Source organism: Oncorhynchus clarkii, chromosome 33, assembly GCF_045791955.1.
Source record: "Oncorhynchus clarkii lewisi isolate Uvic-CL-2024 chromosome 33, UVic_Ocla_1.0, whole genome shotgun sequence".
In the NCBI taxonomy this organism is placed as follows: domain Eukaryota; kingdom Metazoa; phylum Chordata; class Actinopteri; order Salmoniformes; family Salmonidae; genus Oncorhynchus; species Oncorhynchus clarkii.
This window is the reverse complement of record NC_092179.1, coordinates 19668555-19681031: the sequence shown is the minus strand read 5'-3', so window position 1 is coordinate 19681031 and position 12477 is coordinate 19668555. Positions and strand designations below refer to the sequence as shown.

Genomic DNA, 12477 nt, shown 5'->3' with positions numbered 1-12477 from the left:
CAGATGGGCTGAAACTGATGAATAGAAACAAGATTACTCTATTGGGAAAGTATTGTGCACCAACAAAAGTCGCAGTGAGGAAGAGCCCACGGGCGAGCGGAACCGATATTCATTCTCTAAAGGTTCAGTCTGCGAGGTTGCTCGTACAGTAAGGAGAGAGAGAGAGAGAGAGAGAGACGAAGCGTGAGAGAGATGAGGCGTGAGAGAGAGAGAGAGAGAGAGAGAGAGAGAGAGAGAGAGAGAGAGAGAGATTAAAACGAGCTGGGAAATCAACAACAGACTCGAGGGACTTAATTTTCTCCCAGTGTGAATATCTATGACTGTGTATTGATCAGTGAGAGGACAGAAGGTCTTGTGTGGAGTAGAGTAGACCGGACCAGTGCATTCCACAAGGCAAACGCAGCCACAGACAACAGGCTCTGCTTAAAGCCAGGCTGATGAATTCAACACCCACCTCCAATCCTCCAGCAGCCACAGAGACCAAAAGGCTAATGAGGCAGATAGGACTGCTCATGGAGGCTACCTCCCCACCCCTCTCTCCCAACCCCCTGGGGTCATTTAACCAGGGCCCAAGCACAGCAGAATCACCAGCAGCTCTTCATACAAATAAATTCCTCAATTCAACCTAACTGGGCCTTTTCAAGCCAGTGAATATTGGTTTAATGAGGCGGGGGTAAATTTGCAATGATGATCATGTGCATGAATATGAAGAGTCCGGTTGTCTGAAACCACGTATAATCATACGTCATTAGGAGTCCATTTTTCTTGTGTTCATTATCTTTAAATAGAGTAATCTGCAAAGCATTTGGAATCACTGAGTGAAAGGGACAAGTCCTTGAGAAAGTTGAGTTTGTTTTTCTGGAGTCAATTGACCAGTCAATTGGCCCGTTCACAGGTCATTATAATAGGCCTATGTAGGCTAAGGTACATACCTCGTATAGAATGGTGGTGTTGCCGTGGAGGAGAGGGGCGTAGCAGATGTAGGAGTGGCCCACTACCCAGCCCAGGTCAGACGCTGCCCACCATACCTAGTAGAGAGTAGGCAGAGAAAGATGAGAGAATTCATACGGTACTGTGTTTGTCCATGCATATGGTGTCTGTTCTGTAATACAATGATAAAGAACACTGGAGATATTTCACATGGACTTACTTCACCAGGCTTGAGGCCATAAATGTTTGCCATGGTCCACGTCAACATTACAGCGTACCCAGCAGTATCTCTGACAACGCCCTGAGGGGAAGATATAGAAAAGAGGCGAACGTTGATGCAAGACGAATGCAACAAGCTCTCAACAGGTTCATTTTTATTTGACATCAAACCCTTGTATAAATCTTTCTTTTTCAATTCAACTATTTCGTGAGGCCATCTTTACGATGTATGGTAACATAACCTGTAGGAGTTCAGCTGTTTCCTCCATAGATCTCACTGGTGACTACGAGTCTGAGAACAGAAGGCCAGCGGGTGGATATTTCATATTATCTGGGTACTAAAGACAAAGGGAGCTATCTGGAGCTGTGTTTTTCCAATTTAGATCCACCTCCGGTCAATTTTTCAACCTCCTGAATGGTTCACCTCATATTCAGTACTACCGTATCATATTCAGATCTGGTTTAAACATTGTCTCATCTATCTCATGGTGGTACAGTTTAGAAAGAAATTAAAACACATTTGCAGAGCCATGGAAAGTCTACTGCAGTATATGATACTCATCTCTTGCATTAAACTGTGAAATTGACTGGCTTCCTTATGAAAGAAGTCGTCAGACCCCACTGGGCAAAAACTGGTTGAATCAACGTTGTTTCTATGTCATTTCAACCAAAAAATTAAATGTGATGACGTTGAATGAAAATGGAAAATAGATTGGATTTGAAAAATGTAATCATCGTAAAGGAACATTTTTCTGTTTATTCACCCAACTTTTAACCTAAATCCAAAGAAATGGTGACATTTTTTGTTGATTTCACGTTGACAACTCAACCAAATGTAAATCCAACCTAGACGTTGAACTGATGTCTGTTCCCAGTGGGACTTTACACCCCTTCCTGTAATGAACATGTGTTGTGTCTAGTCAGAGTGCTGTACCTTAGGAGCTCCGGTGGTCCCAGACGTGTAGAGGACGTATAGAGGATGGCTGGCAGGGAGAGACACACAGTCATGAGGACATGCAGTGGACATCTCCTCCTCCCAGTCCAGACTGAGGTCAGCGTGCATGGACACCTTCTCCTGTTGCAGACAATCAACCAGGAGAGATACATTTATTTCCATGACATATTCAAGAGACACACATTCAATCATTTTTACCACGTGGACATAAAAGACAGATCCATTAGTTGTGCACAATTCAACAAGGCTCATCCGACCAGCAATGTCATACTGTTCAAGAAAATAGTTTTATAGTCGTCACAACTTGGGTTTTCAATTGTGCATTTTTCAATAAGTGAGCTTTCATGATGCAGAACATGCGGAATTCCAACTGCCCAAAGGCAGAGGGAAAGGCGAGAAGACCCCCCAAAATCTTGAGCTGCTTTTGAATTGTTCTCTTCCAAAAGAATATAATCCAGTAGTAGGACCCTTCTCTGATTAATGAGGGCCTTATGGGTGGGTTTTGAAGACCACTTCTCGGGAAACACTCATTGCTTTTTCATAGTGATTACTAGAGTGGTTTAAGATTCATCAGAGCGGCAATTTACCAACGAAAAAAAAAGGGGGGGGGGGCATCTCATATTCTCCAAGTGATATGCTCAGACAGTTTCCATGACAACATACAACATATCACCTTAAAAGTATCCTCCTTGTGTTGCATAATCAAAAATAACTACTAGGGTAACTAGTAATACAGGAGCAGTCAGGGTGCAAAGCCCCAGACTTTGTGATACATTCCAAACATCGGTGGTACTAATAAAATAGGTGTGAAAGATTGCCTGAGCAGAGTGATTACAATACTTTGCAAAGCATTTTTAGAATGATTTCCCTGAGCACAGATTTGGCTGTTTTTATGTACGAGTTGAGAAGAAACTAATTTCCGTTTCCTGGAGTGCCAACACATTACTGTAAGTGGCTGCTGGCTGTTTTGGGGGAAATTGTCTTTTATTCTACCAGTTCTGCCTGGTTTCACTCTGACCCTGTGCCAGGCTCCCCGCCACAGCCTAGGGGCACATCTCAGCGTTGAGTGTGTTGCGTGATTCAGTCCCTCATGCGCACCGTTTCTCTCTCCCACCTTTGTTTCAACAGGCCGTTTAGGAGCGACAGATCTGTCGAACCATCCATCCATCCATACAAGCTCACAGCTGAAATAATCAGATTTATATATACACTAGAACCGGATTCGTGGTCCATTCAGGAAGTAATAGCATTAAGTAACCAATAGAGAGGATCATGTAAAACTATTGCATGTCAGCAGAGTTATTGTCTTTGGGAAATGACAGGCATCTCTCTGAGAGAGTTGACGTTAGTGAGTTAGGCCTTACCACAGAATAACATAGAACTGTATTCTATCTCTATGGACCTCACCATGCCGGGCCGGTTGTAGATGAGGACCTTGGAGGGACTGTGAGAGCTGAGCTCCAGGGCTTTCTCCACCAGGGGAATGTACTCCACTCTCCTGCCAGGCTCAATGCCAAAGGAGGCCGTCACTATCATCTTGGGCTGGAAGACACAGCATTCACACAGTGTGCTACCGGGGGCCTCTTAAAAGAAACAAGACTTAAGAGATGTGATACAACACAGCTCAAACAAATGCATTGGTCTGAAATGTACGTCAGAACATTCTGAAAGGCCATGTTCTGACTATGTAACGTACTATCAATATGACCGATGTTACCTCTCCATTACTATCTGCACACCGTCATACCTTCCTCGGGTTACTGATTAAGGGATCTGAAATGTACGTCAGAACATTCTGAAAGGCCATGTTCTGACTATGTAACGTACTATCAATATGACCGATGTTACCTCTCCATTACTATCTGCACACCGTCATACCTTCCTCGGGTTACTGATTAAGGGATCTGAAATGTACGTCAGAACATTCTGAAAGGCCATGTTCTGACTATGTAACGTACTATCAATATGACCGATGTTACCTCTCCATTACTATCTGCACACCGTCATACCTTCCTCGGGTTACTGATTAAGGGATCTGAAATGTACGTCAGAACATTCTGAAAGGCCATGTTCTGACTATGTAACGTACTATCAATATGACCGATGTTACCTCTCCATTACTATCTGCACACCGTCATACCTTCCTCGGGTTACTGATTAAGGGATCTGAAATGTACGTCAGAACATTCTGAAAGGCCATGTTCTGACTATGTAACGTACTATCAATATGACCGATGTTACCTCTCCATTACTATCTGCACACCGTCATACCTTCCTCGGGTTACTGATTAAGGGATCTGAAATGACTGTCTCATTCAACATAGAACGAGTGTCTCTAATATGTCGTTCATTCTAATACAATATAAAACAGGCTAATCAACTCTAGCCAAATGTTTGAGGAGGAATCTTCAGCAATAGTGGAGGTGCTCCTCTCTGAATGTTATATAGGCCTAGAAGGTAAAAGGCTTGAAGGTCTGGCTTAAATAGCTTAAAAGGATTTCAGTATACGCAATTCAGCGTCAGAGTCACATACTGGCTAATATCCCTGCTGCTTTGATGAAATCCCTCCAACAAAGTGCTTCACTTGGCGTCAGTGAGACCTTTATCTACTGCAATATTACGATGTGACTGTGAAAGTGGGCCATCAACTCTTCTATACACAGTCCTATAAATGTGGCATGTACATTACACATTTAACCATTCAACCATTAAACAGATCTGACAGTGGAGAAAATACCAAATAGCAAAATATATTTGAGTGCATGGTCCATTTCAAACTAAATTGAGGGAACAAAGGGACGTGTCATCCAGCACATCAAACTAAAGAGACACAATGTGAAGCTATGATGGCCGGCTGACCTTGGCATGGTCGATGCGGACAGACAGCTCCTTGGAGGCGAATCCCCCAAAAATGAGGCTGTGCGGGGCTCCGATCCTGGCACAGGCTAGCATGGTGAACATGGCCTGGGGCACCATGGGCATGTAGATGACCACCAGGTCGCCCTTCCACACCCCATGTTTCACCAGGACCCCAGCCAGCCTGGACACCTGGGCAGAGAGGAGGGGAAGGGGTTCAAGCTGCTTAGGGGAGGCTATACTATGTTACAACATACGGGTGAAAATGTATATTTAGAGGGATGTCCTAGAGTCTAAATGAATATCTACAGTGTGAAGAGGTTTGTTAAGATCCTTACCTGTTCCTGTAGTTCTCTAAGTGGTTGAGATCATTACCTGTTCCTGCAGTTCTCTAAAAGTGGTTAAGATCATAACCTGTTCCTGTAGTTCTCTAAAGTGGTTGAGATCATTACCTGTTCCTGTAGTTCTCTAAAAGTGGTTGAGATCATTACCTGTTCCTGTAGTTCTCTAAAAGTGATGGTCTGCTTAGTTCCAGTCACTGGGCTGTCATAAATGATGGCCGGTTGATCTCCTCGTCCACTTTCAACATGGCGATCCACCGCATTGTGGCAAACATTCAACTTCCCCCCGGCGAACCTTACAAAGAGAAAACCCCACATTAGAGGCAGCATTTTGTCATTAAGTAAATAACTACTGTAATACTTTCACTATAGATCTATCAATGTTATGAAATAACATAAAGATAACAGTAAGCACATCGTAGCTTGGTCTACAATTAGAGAATGTTTATGATAAAATGAACACAGTAAAAAATGACTGATCCTGTATGTTGCAGGAAAAACTATGTACAACCCCAGATCTTTGATGAAATGGGACTCTCAACTCACTATGAGCTCTGTTGAGGTACTGAGGTGCTGAGACAAGCAGATGGTGTCTGGATTCCTGTTGTTTTAAATATGCACGCACACAGAAAGATGAGACATCATGCACAGTCGCTCACTAGACATATGGCTTTGATTTTAAAATTTTTACAGCACTGAGGTCAATCTAGAGAGCATATGGGAGTTTTACCATGCAGAATTAAAGGTTCATCTTGTGAGGTTTGCCATCAAATACTTTGGACAGCTATACATGGTTTAATGTGACCTTGGTGCACAAAATTAATTCTGACAACCATTACAAAATATGTAACAATTAAGCACAAGTGAATTCTATTTCACAATTGGATAGTCATAGACTACTAACTGTTTGTACATTGTACATAAATGTATCGTCCACACATATAATGCTTTCAAGTAGTAGGATAAATTGTATAGCGCCAAAGTGGTAGGTGGAGGTAGTGCTCAGATAACGTCATCGGGTCGAAAGGTTGTCTCGCGCCAAACTGCGCATGTCTCAAAGCATTTCCTTCAATATATAGATGTTTCTTTCACAAGGTTGGGAGTAGTAATATGTTCAACTAGTTAAGTAGGACATTTGCTAAAATCTACGTTGTGCCTTTAGATTTCGAAAAATTGAACAACTAAAGAACAGTTTTTCACTTCTTTCATTGACATCTCAAACCCAGGACTGGTCTGCTTTGCAAGCTTTCCCGGAAGTCTCGCCACTGGGTTTACATTCTGTGACCCAAGTGTGACTGACTGAGCGAATTCGACGTTGCACCGAAACGACTTGCAGGATAATGCCCATGTAATTAATAGTACATTTTACCATTGCTTTGTCGTTCACCAGCGGTTGTAAAATGACTAGTATTTACCATTATTCAACAAACCGGTATTTGGCTTTCACCTCGTTGGTATCGATGCACTGAAACTTATCAACATACAGTAAATAGTTACCACTTTGGAAATATGGCGTCCCCATTGTCCATTGTTCGGCTCCATGGCTCAAACCAGGCTACATTCTGTGCTGCTTCACCCCAGAACTGTTCAGGGTCATCCCTCGCGGTTCGGAAAGCTTCGTCGTATGCGTTGTTGTTTGTTGTTAATGTTCTGTTACATTGTTGCTCGTTAGTTGTTGACAAAGATGAGAGAACTCTCAACTCACGCTGTGCAGTCGCTGTCCGGGAATTAAAGACATTTAACGGTCTCAAAGTTAGCCTTCTCTCGCTCCTGATATTTGGAATGACAAGGGAAGTGCAGTAACCTTTACAAGCAATACCATTCTCTGGTCTGACTTTTGCGATAATGACATTTTTAAAAGTCATACTTAATCTTGTTGGCCGAAAAAGAGGCATCTCTGAAGTATTGGTAAACTAGGCTCCTGAGTGTGTTTTCCTGGTTAAATCTAGTTTAGACGTGTGCTGCCAAAGACGAAAGAGGGAGCCCTTGATCTCATCCGCAGATTTATCAAGGTGTTTGTGACTTCTTCAGACTCGATAGTGGCTACAGCGTCATCAAGAGCCACTTCGATGGAAATGCAGTAGTCTCAAGGAATACGAACTATGAACTGGATGTGGGAAGTTGATTCAGGGGTAGTGCTGTTCTCAGGGTTAGTCAATCTTGGCAAGATTCCCTTCATACTAGTAGTGAGTGCTTGCACAAGAGAACATGCATGCACTTCTTGTTGATTTTGTCAATTTTAAGAATGAGATAATGGGTGAGATTTGAGACAACTTCTGCAAGTTGCAACTATGCCCATAGAAATGCACAATAATCATTTTTATACGTTTTTCCATCAGTTCTTAGCCTGCTAATAATTGATTTGGTACATTTAAGCAACAACAACATGCTCAACTAACTTCCTGTATTTCAACACATTTTGCCATGGCGCAGAAAGAAAAATGTGCAGTTTTATAGCCTGCTCTACAGGCTAAGAGAACATGTTGCCGTTTTAAAGCTAATTTCCTTCAATTCTAAACGTTTTGCCATGGGTTGGGGCCCCGGGGCGCGTGCCCTGAGCTTGACCCTATATACCTGTTTGGAATCCGGCCCTGGCTATTATGCAGGAACATCTACAAAGTATAGCCCTAATAATAACATCGGGAGAGATTGTAAAGTGTTACCCAGATTTTTATTTGTGAGCTTTATCAAAGATTTCCTAATAGATACTTTAAAGATGCGTATCTAGATTGTCTTCATAATAAGCAGTTTATAAAATACCTTGAACCATCAAAATAAATTATTTTAGTTTAACTTGAATGTTGTGAAGCCAATAAATACATTATTCTATTCTATCGTATGCTGTTCTGATACAAAAGACTGAAGTACATGAACAGGGTGAAGGCATTGCAAATTCATGGAGCATTGGGCACATAAAATATTGTTAATATTAGTCTTATATTCCATATAAAATATGAGTTGCTAATGTTGTGTTGCTGAATCCTCAGCTCACCAACAGATCTGAAGACAATTTGTCTGTGTACAATAGTATAACAAACAATCAAATGTTCAGCCATTGGTGTGTTGAATGGTGTTCAGTGAGCAGAGTTTGCTGCACACTGTGTACCCTGCTTCAGACACCTTACCAAAATGACCTTGTTTGTTTATTTGAAACACTCAGAAGTCCTGAGGTCCTTTAGGGTAAAGTTGATCTTAAATGATCTATTGAGGACTCGGATTAATGGCAAATATTGTAGTTAGCAGCTCCTTGGAAAAGCCCTGAGGGTATTTGTAAAATGGCCATATGGAGAGCAATTAAGGAAAATGATGGATGTTCCAAGAAGTCAAGTCCTGTCTCCTCAAGCGCAAGAGTGAACACACTGAATGTACTTTATTATTGATCATGATTTCTGTCTCACTTTCCATGGCATTTGCAGCCTCTATAGACCTACTAGAGTGAAGAGCAATGCAATGTGGGAAGTCTTGCAAACATGTTGATTGAAGTGCTTACACAAGACTTGCTTGTGCACGCCTTTATCTCGTCACACTGCCGGCGTCTTTCGTTCATTGACTGCTGTCGGCTCAGATGTTGTTGCCCACGTCCCCTGCACTTCATCATTGTCATCAGCGAGTCTCTGGTAATTACCCACAATGCTGCTTACTCCCCAGAAAAATACCTATCTTGTGTCGACTCTGGTACCTGGAAACAATGATTGAGCAACTCATCAATCTGGCTGGCATTTCGGTCCAATGTGATTTACAAATGCCCTGACTAATGTTTTCCATTTGGGTTTCTCAGGCATCAATCAATGCTAAACACGTAATTCTTACACACAGCCTTTGTGGCAGCCTGCAAGTAAAGGAGTTCATATATCAATTGAATGAAATGTAATGAAATTCCTGGTGTCAGTTGATTCAGTTTGCATTGGCAGAACTCTATCAACAACCTGTATTTCACAGAAAGAGATCCAGAATCCAAGTAGTGCAATATAAGAGGATAAATGCATTTAAATTAAATCACCTTTTGACAGAATTCCTTTTGATTGGAAACCTTCCATACGTATATGATGATTTTAGAAGTGCTCAGAAAGTGACTTTTTGGATCTGAATGTCAAAACATTCAAGAGATGAAGGTGCTCGAAGTTGACACATTTTGCATACCCCACCATTTCACAAGATATCCATGTCTTCATCACTGGAAAAGATAATCAACAGTTGAGATTGATATCATTTAAATGCTAACAACAGGGTTGTCAAACTATTTGATCATTTCTGGAAAAACACATTTTTTGTTAATAAAGATAATGCTTTAACCTTTAACATCAATTATCCAAAAACGTTGAATTATGTTTTAGTTCACACACAGTATGTTGTAGCTTAGACCCTATTTCACATCATCTGAGGTTTTTGTGTTGTGCCTGCCATCGGTTGAGACACAACATGCTCTTGAATACAGAGTGGGTGTCATGTTTTGGCTGATAAATGTGCTAAAATGGACATAAATAGACATGTTAACATTCAAACATATCAACAATTCCCTGTGGGAAAGTCAGGAGAATATTTCTAAGGATTACCACACAAAATTGTGTGAATGCAGATGCTGTGTGGGAAGAGCCTGTCTTTTGGGTTAAAGACAAGTACACTAAATTTAGACTACCAAATGCCAAACCCCTATTTAGACCCAATTACCATCTATTAAAAGTAAGTTAATAAATATAGTCCAGTCTGTAACATTCTCTATGAAATGGGCTTCAAGTGGTGTAATTTAAGGTAGTGAGCTGAGCTTTGCCATTATTGATGTACAGGATATCACAAAAGTGAGTACACCCCTCACATTTTTGTAAATATTTGAGTGTATCTTTTCATGTGACAACATTGAAGAAATTACACTTTGCTACAATGTAAAGTAGTGAGTGTACAGCTTGTATAACAGTATAAATTTGCTGTCCCCTCAAAATAACTCAACACACAGCCATTAATGTCTAAACCGCTGGCAACAAAAGTGAGTACACCCCTAAGTGAAAATGTCAAAATTGGGCCCAGTGTCAATATTTTGCGTGGCCGAGTCTCCAAAGGGAGGGGATCATGCTCTGCTTCAGTATGGCACAGTACATGTTGGCATTCATGGTTCCCTCAATGAACTGTAGCTCCCCAGTGCCGGCCACACTCATGCAGCCCCAGACGTCTATTTCCCAAAGACAACCTCTGGATATGACGCTGAGCACATGCACTCAACTTCTTTGGTCGACCATGGCGAGGCCTGTTCTGTGTAGAACCTGTCCAGTTAAACCGCTGTATGGTCTTGGCCACGGTGCTGTAGCTCAGTTTCAGGGTCTTGGCAATCTTCTTATAGCCCAGGCCATCTTTTTATGTAGAGCAAAAATTATTTTTTTCAGATCCTCAGAGAGTTCTTTGCCATGAGGTGCCATGTTGAACTTCCAGTGACCAGTCAGAATGAGGGAGTGTGAGAGCGATGACACCAAATTTAACACACCTGCTCCCCATTCACACCTGAGACCTTGTAACACTAACGAGTCACATGACACCGGGGAGGGAAAATGGCTAATTGGGCCCAATTTGGACATTTTCTCTTAGGGGTGTACTCACTTTTGTTGCCAGCGGTTTAGACATTAATGGCTGTGTGTTGAGTTATTTTGAGGGGACAGCAAATTTACACTGTTATACAAGCTGTACACTCACTACTTTACATTGTAGCAAAGTGTAATTTCTTCAGTGTTGTCACATGAAAAGATATACTCAAATATTTACAAAAATGTGAGGGGTGTACTCACTTTTGTGATATACTGTATGTCCAATTTAAAGTAAACCCAATGTTACAATATGCCAGCATAAAAGTGGATTTATGAGACGATATTTGGTGTAATTACAGTGATTGTAATTTTATACCCTACTGTGTGACTGGGTTTAATGTAGCACAGCAGTAGATGTTTAGTTTCATTAATCTAAGTCATTTGTCAGAAGTCATTTTGAAGTAGCTACTTCTGAACCATTTCCTCACAGTTTCAATCACATGACTGACTTGCTGTGATTGTGTTGGATGGTTGCCAGTTTATCCTGACAAATTTTGGCTTCTCAGAGATCAGAAATACAAACTAGTTGGCTACATTTGACATTTTTAAATGTTAGTCATTTAGCAGAACCTCGTAACCAGAGTGACTTTCAGGAGCAATTAAGGTTAAGTGCCTTGCTCAAGTCTTGCAAGTCCTGCATGTTGGAGCTTGAAGCCAGGGATTCGAACCAATTACCTTTTGGTTACTGGCTGAACGATCTTAACCTCTAGTACTAGATCACGTTTGATTTATTCTCATTTGGCACCTGGACGTGTTACCTGCCTTTTCTGCCGAGACCTGGCTGGTTGAATGAAAGTTGTTGAGTGCATAAGGTAAATGTCTCGTGTGTCTGTCATAGTACCACTATACAGGATATGTAAATGGCATTTCCCTCCCTCTCCATAGGGAATAGGATATGTTTTCCAGAAGAGCTGACATAAATTGCCAGCATAACACCCACATGTTGACACTGATTTCCCCACTGCTCTCTTTGATCAGCTGTCAACAGCTGCCCGTTGGATGGATTTGAACAGTCCGGAACACCGCGATGGCAAAGCAGAATGTCAAATCAAATGTTTTATTTGTCACATGCGCCGAAATGCTTACTTACAAGCCCGTAACCAACAATGCAGTTTTAAGGAAAACAAGAGTTAAGAAAATATTTATTAAATAAACTAAAGTTTTTTTTTTTTAAGTAACACAATAAAATAACAATAACGAGGCTATATACAGAGGGTACCGGTACCGAGTCAATGTGTGGCGGTACAGGTCAGTTAGGTAAAATGTACTGTACATGTAGGTAGAGGTAAAGTGACTATGCATAGATAATAAACAGCGAGTAGCAGCAGCATAAAAAAAGGGGGGGGGGGGGGGTCAATACAAATAGTCTGGGTAGCCATTTGATTATGGCTTGGGGGTAGAAGCTGTTTAGAAGCCTTCTGGATCCAGACTTAGTGCTCCGGTACCGCTTGCTGTCACAAACGTAGCCAGAGCCGACCAAAAACAATGTAGGCTAGTTCACCCCAAAAATGCTACTTGCCAATGTTTCCCTGGTGCTTGTGTGTGTGTGCGACATGTCACGGATACTTGTGAATACAGCAACAAGATTAGAAGGTGTCCTCTTGTC

General features: G+C 41.6%; 1 protein-coding gene across 2 annotated transcripts in view; it reads right to left on the bottom strand.

Moving 5' to 3' along the window:
- Positions 1-7410, bottom strand: part of LOC139393172 (acyl-CoA synthetase short-chain family member 3, mitochondrial-like) — a 33678-nt gene extending 26268 nt beyond the window's left edge. Inside the window, exons 1-7 of one of the 2 annotated variants that reach the window (XM_071141570.1) lie at positions 6799-7410; positions 5452-5596; positions 4964-5152; positions 3512-3646; positions 2084-2224; positions 1151-1231; positions 933-1028 (exon numbers count right to left, since the gene is read on the bottom strand). In XM_071141570.1, the coding sequence (XP_070997671.1) occupies positions 933-1028; positions 1151-1231; positions 2084-2224; positions 3512-3646; positions 4964-5152; positions 5452-5596; positions 6799-7196 (1185 nt within the window). In that variant the 5' untranslated portion in view covers positions 7197-7410. Of the gene's footprint in view, positions 1-932; positions 1029-1150; positions 1232-2083; positions 2225-3511; positions 3647-4963; positions 5153-5412; positions 5432-5451; positions 5597-6798 lie in introns of those variants that run through there. The other variant, XM_071141571.1, reaches the window with a different exon arrangement.
- Between the last annotated feature and the right edge of the window lie 5067 nt (positions 7411-12477).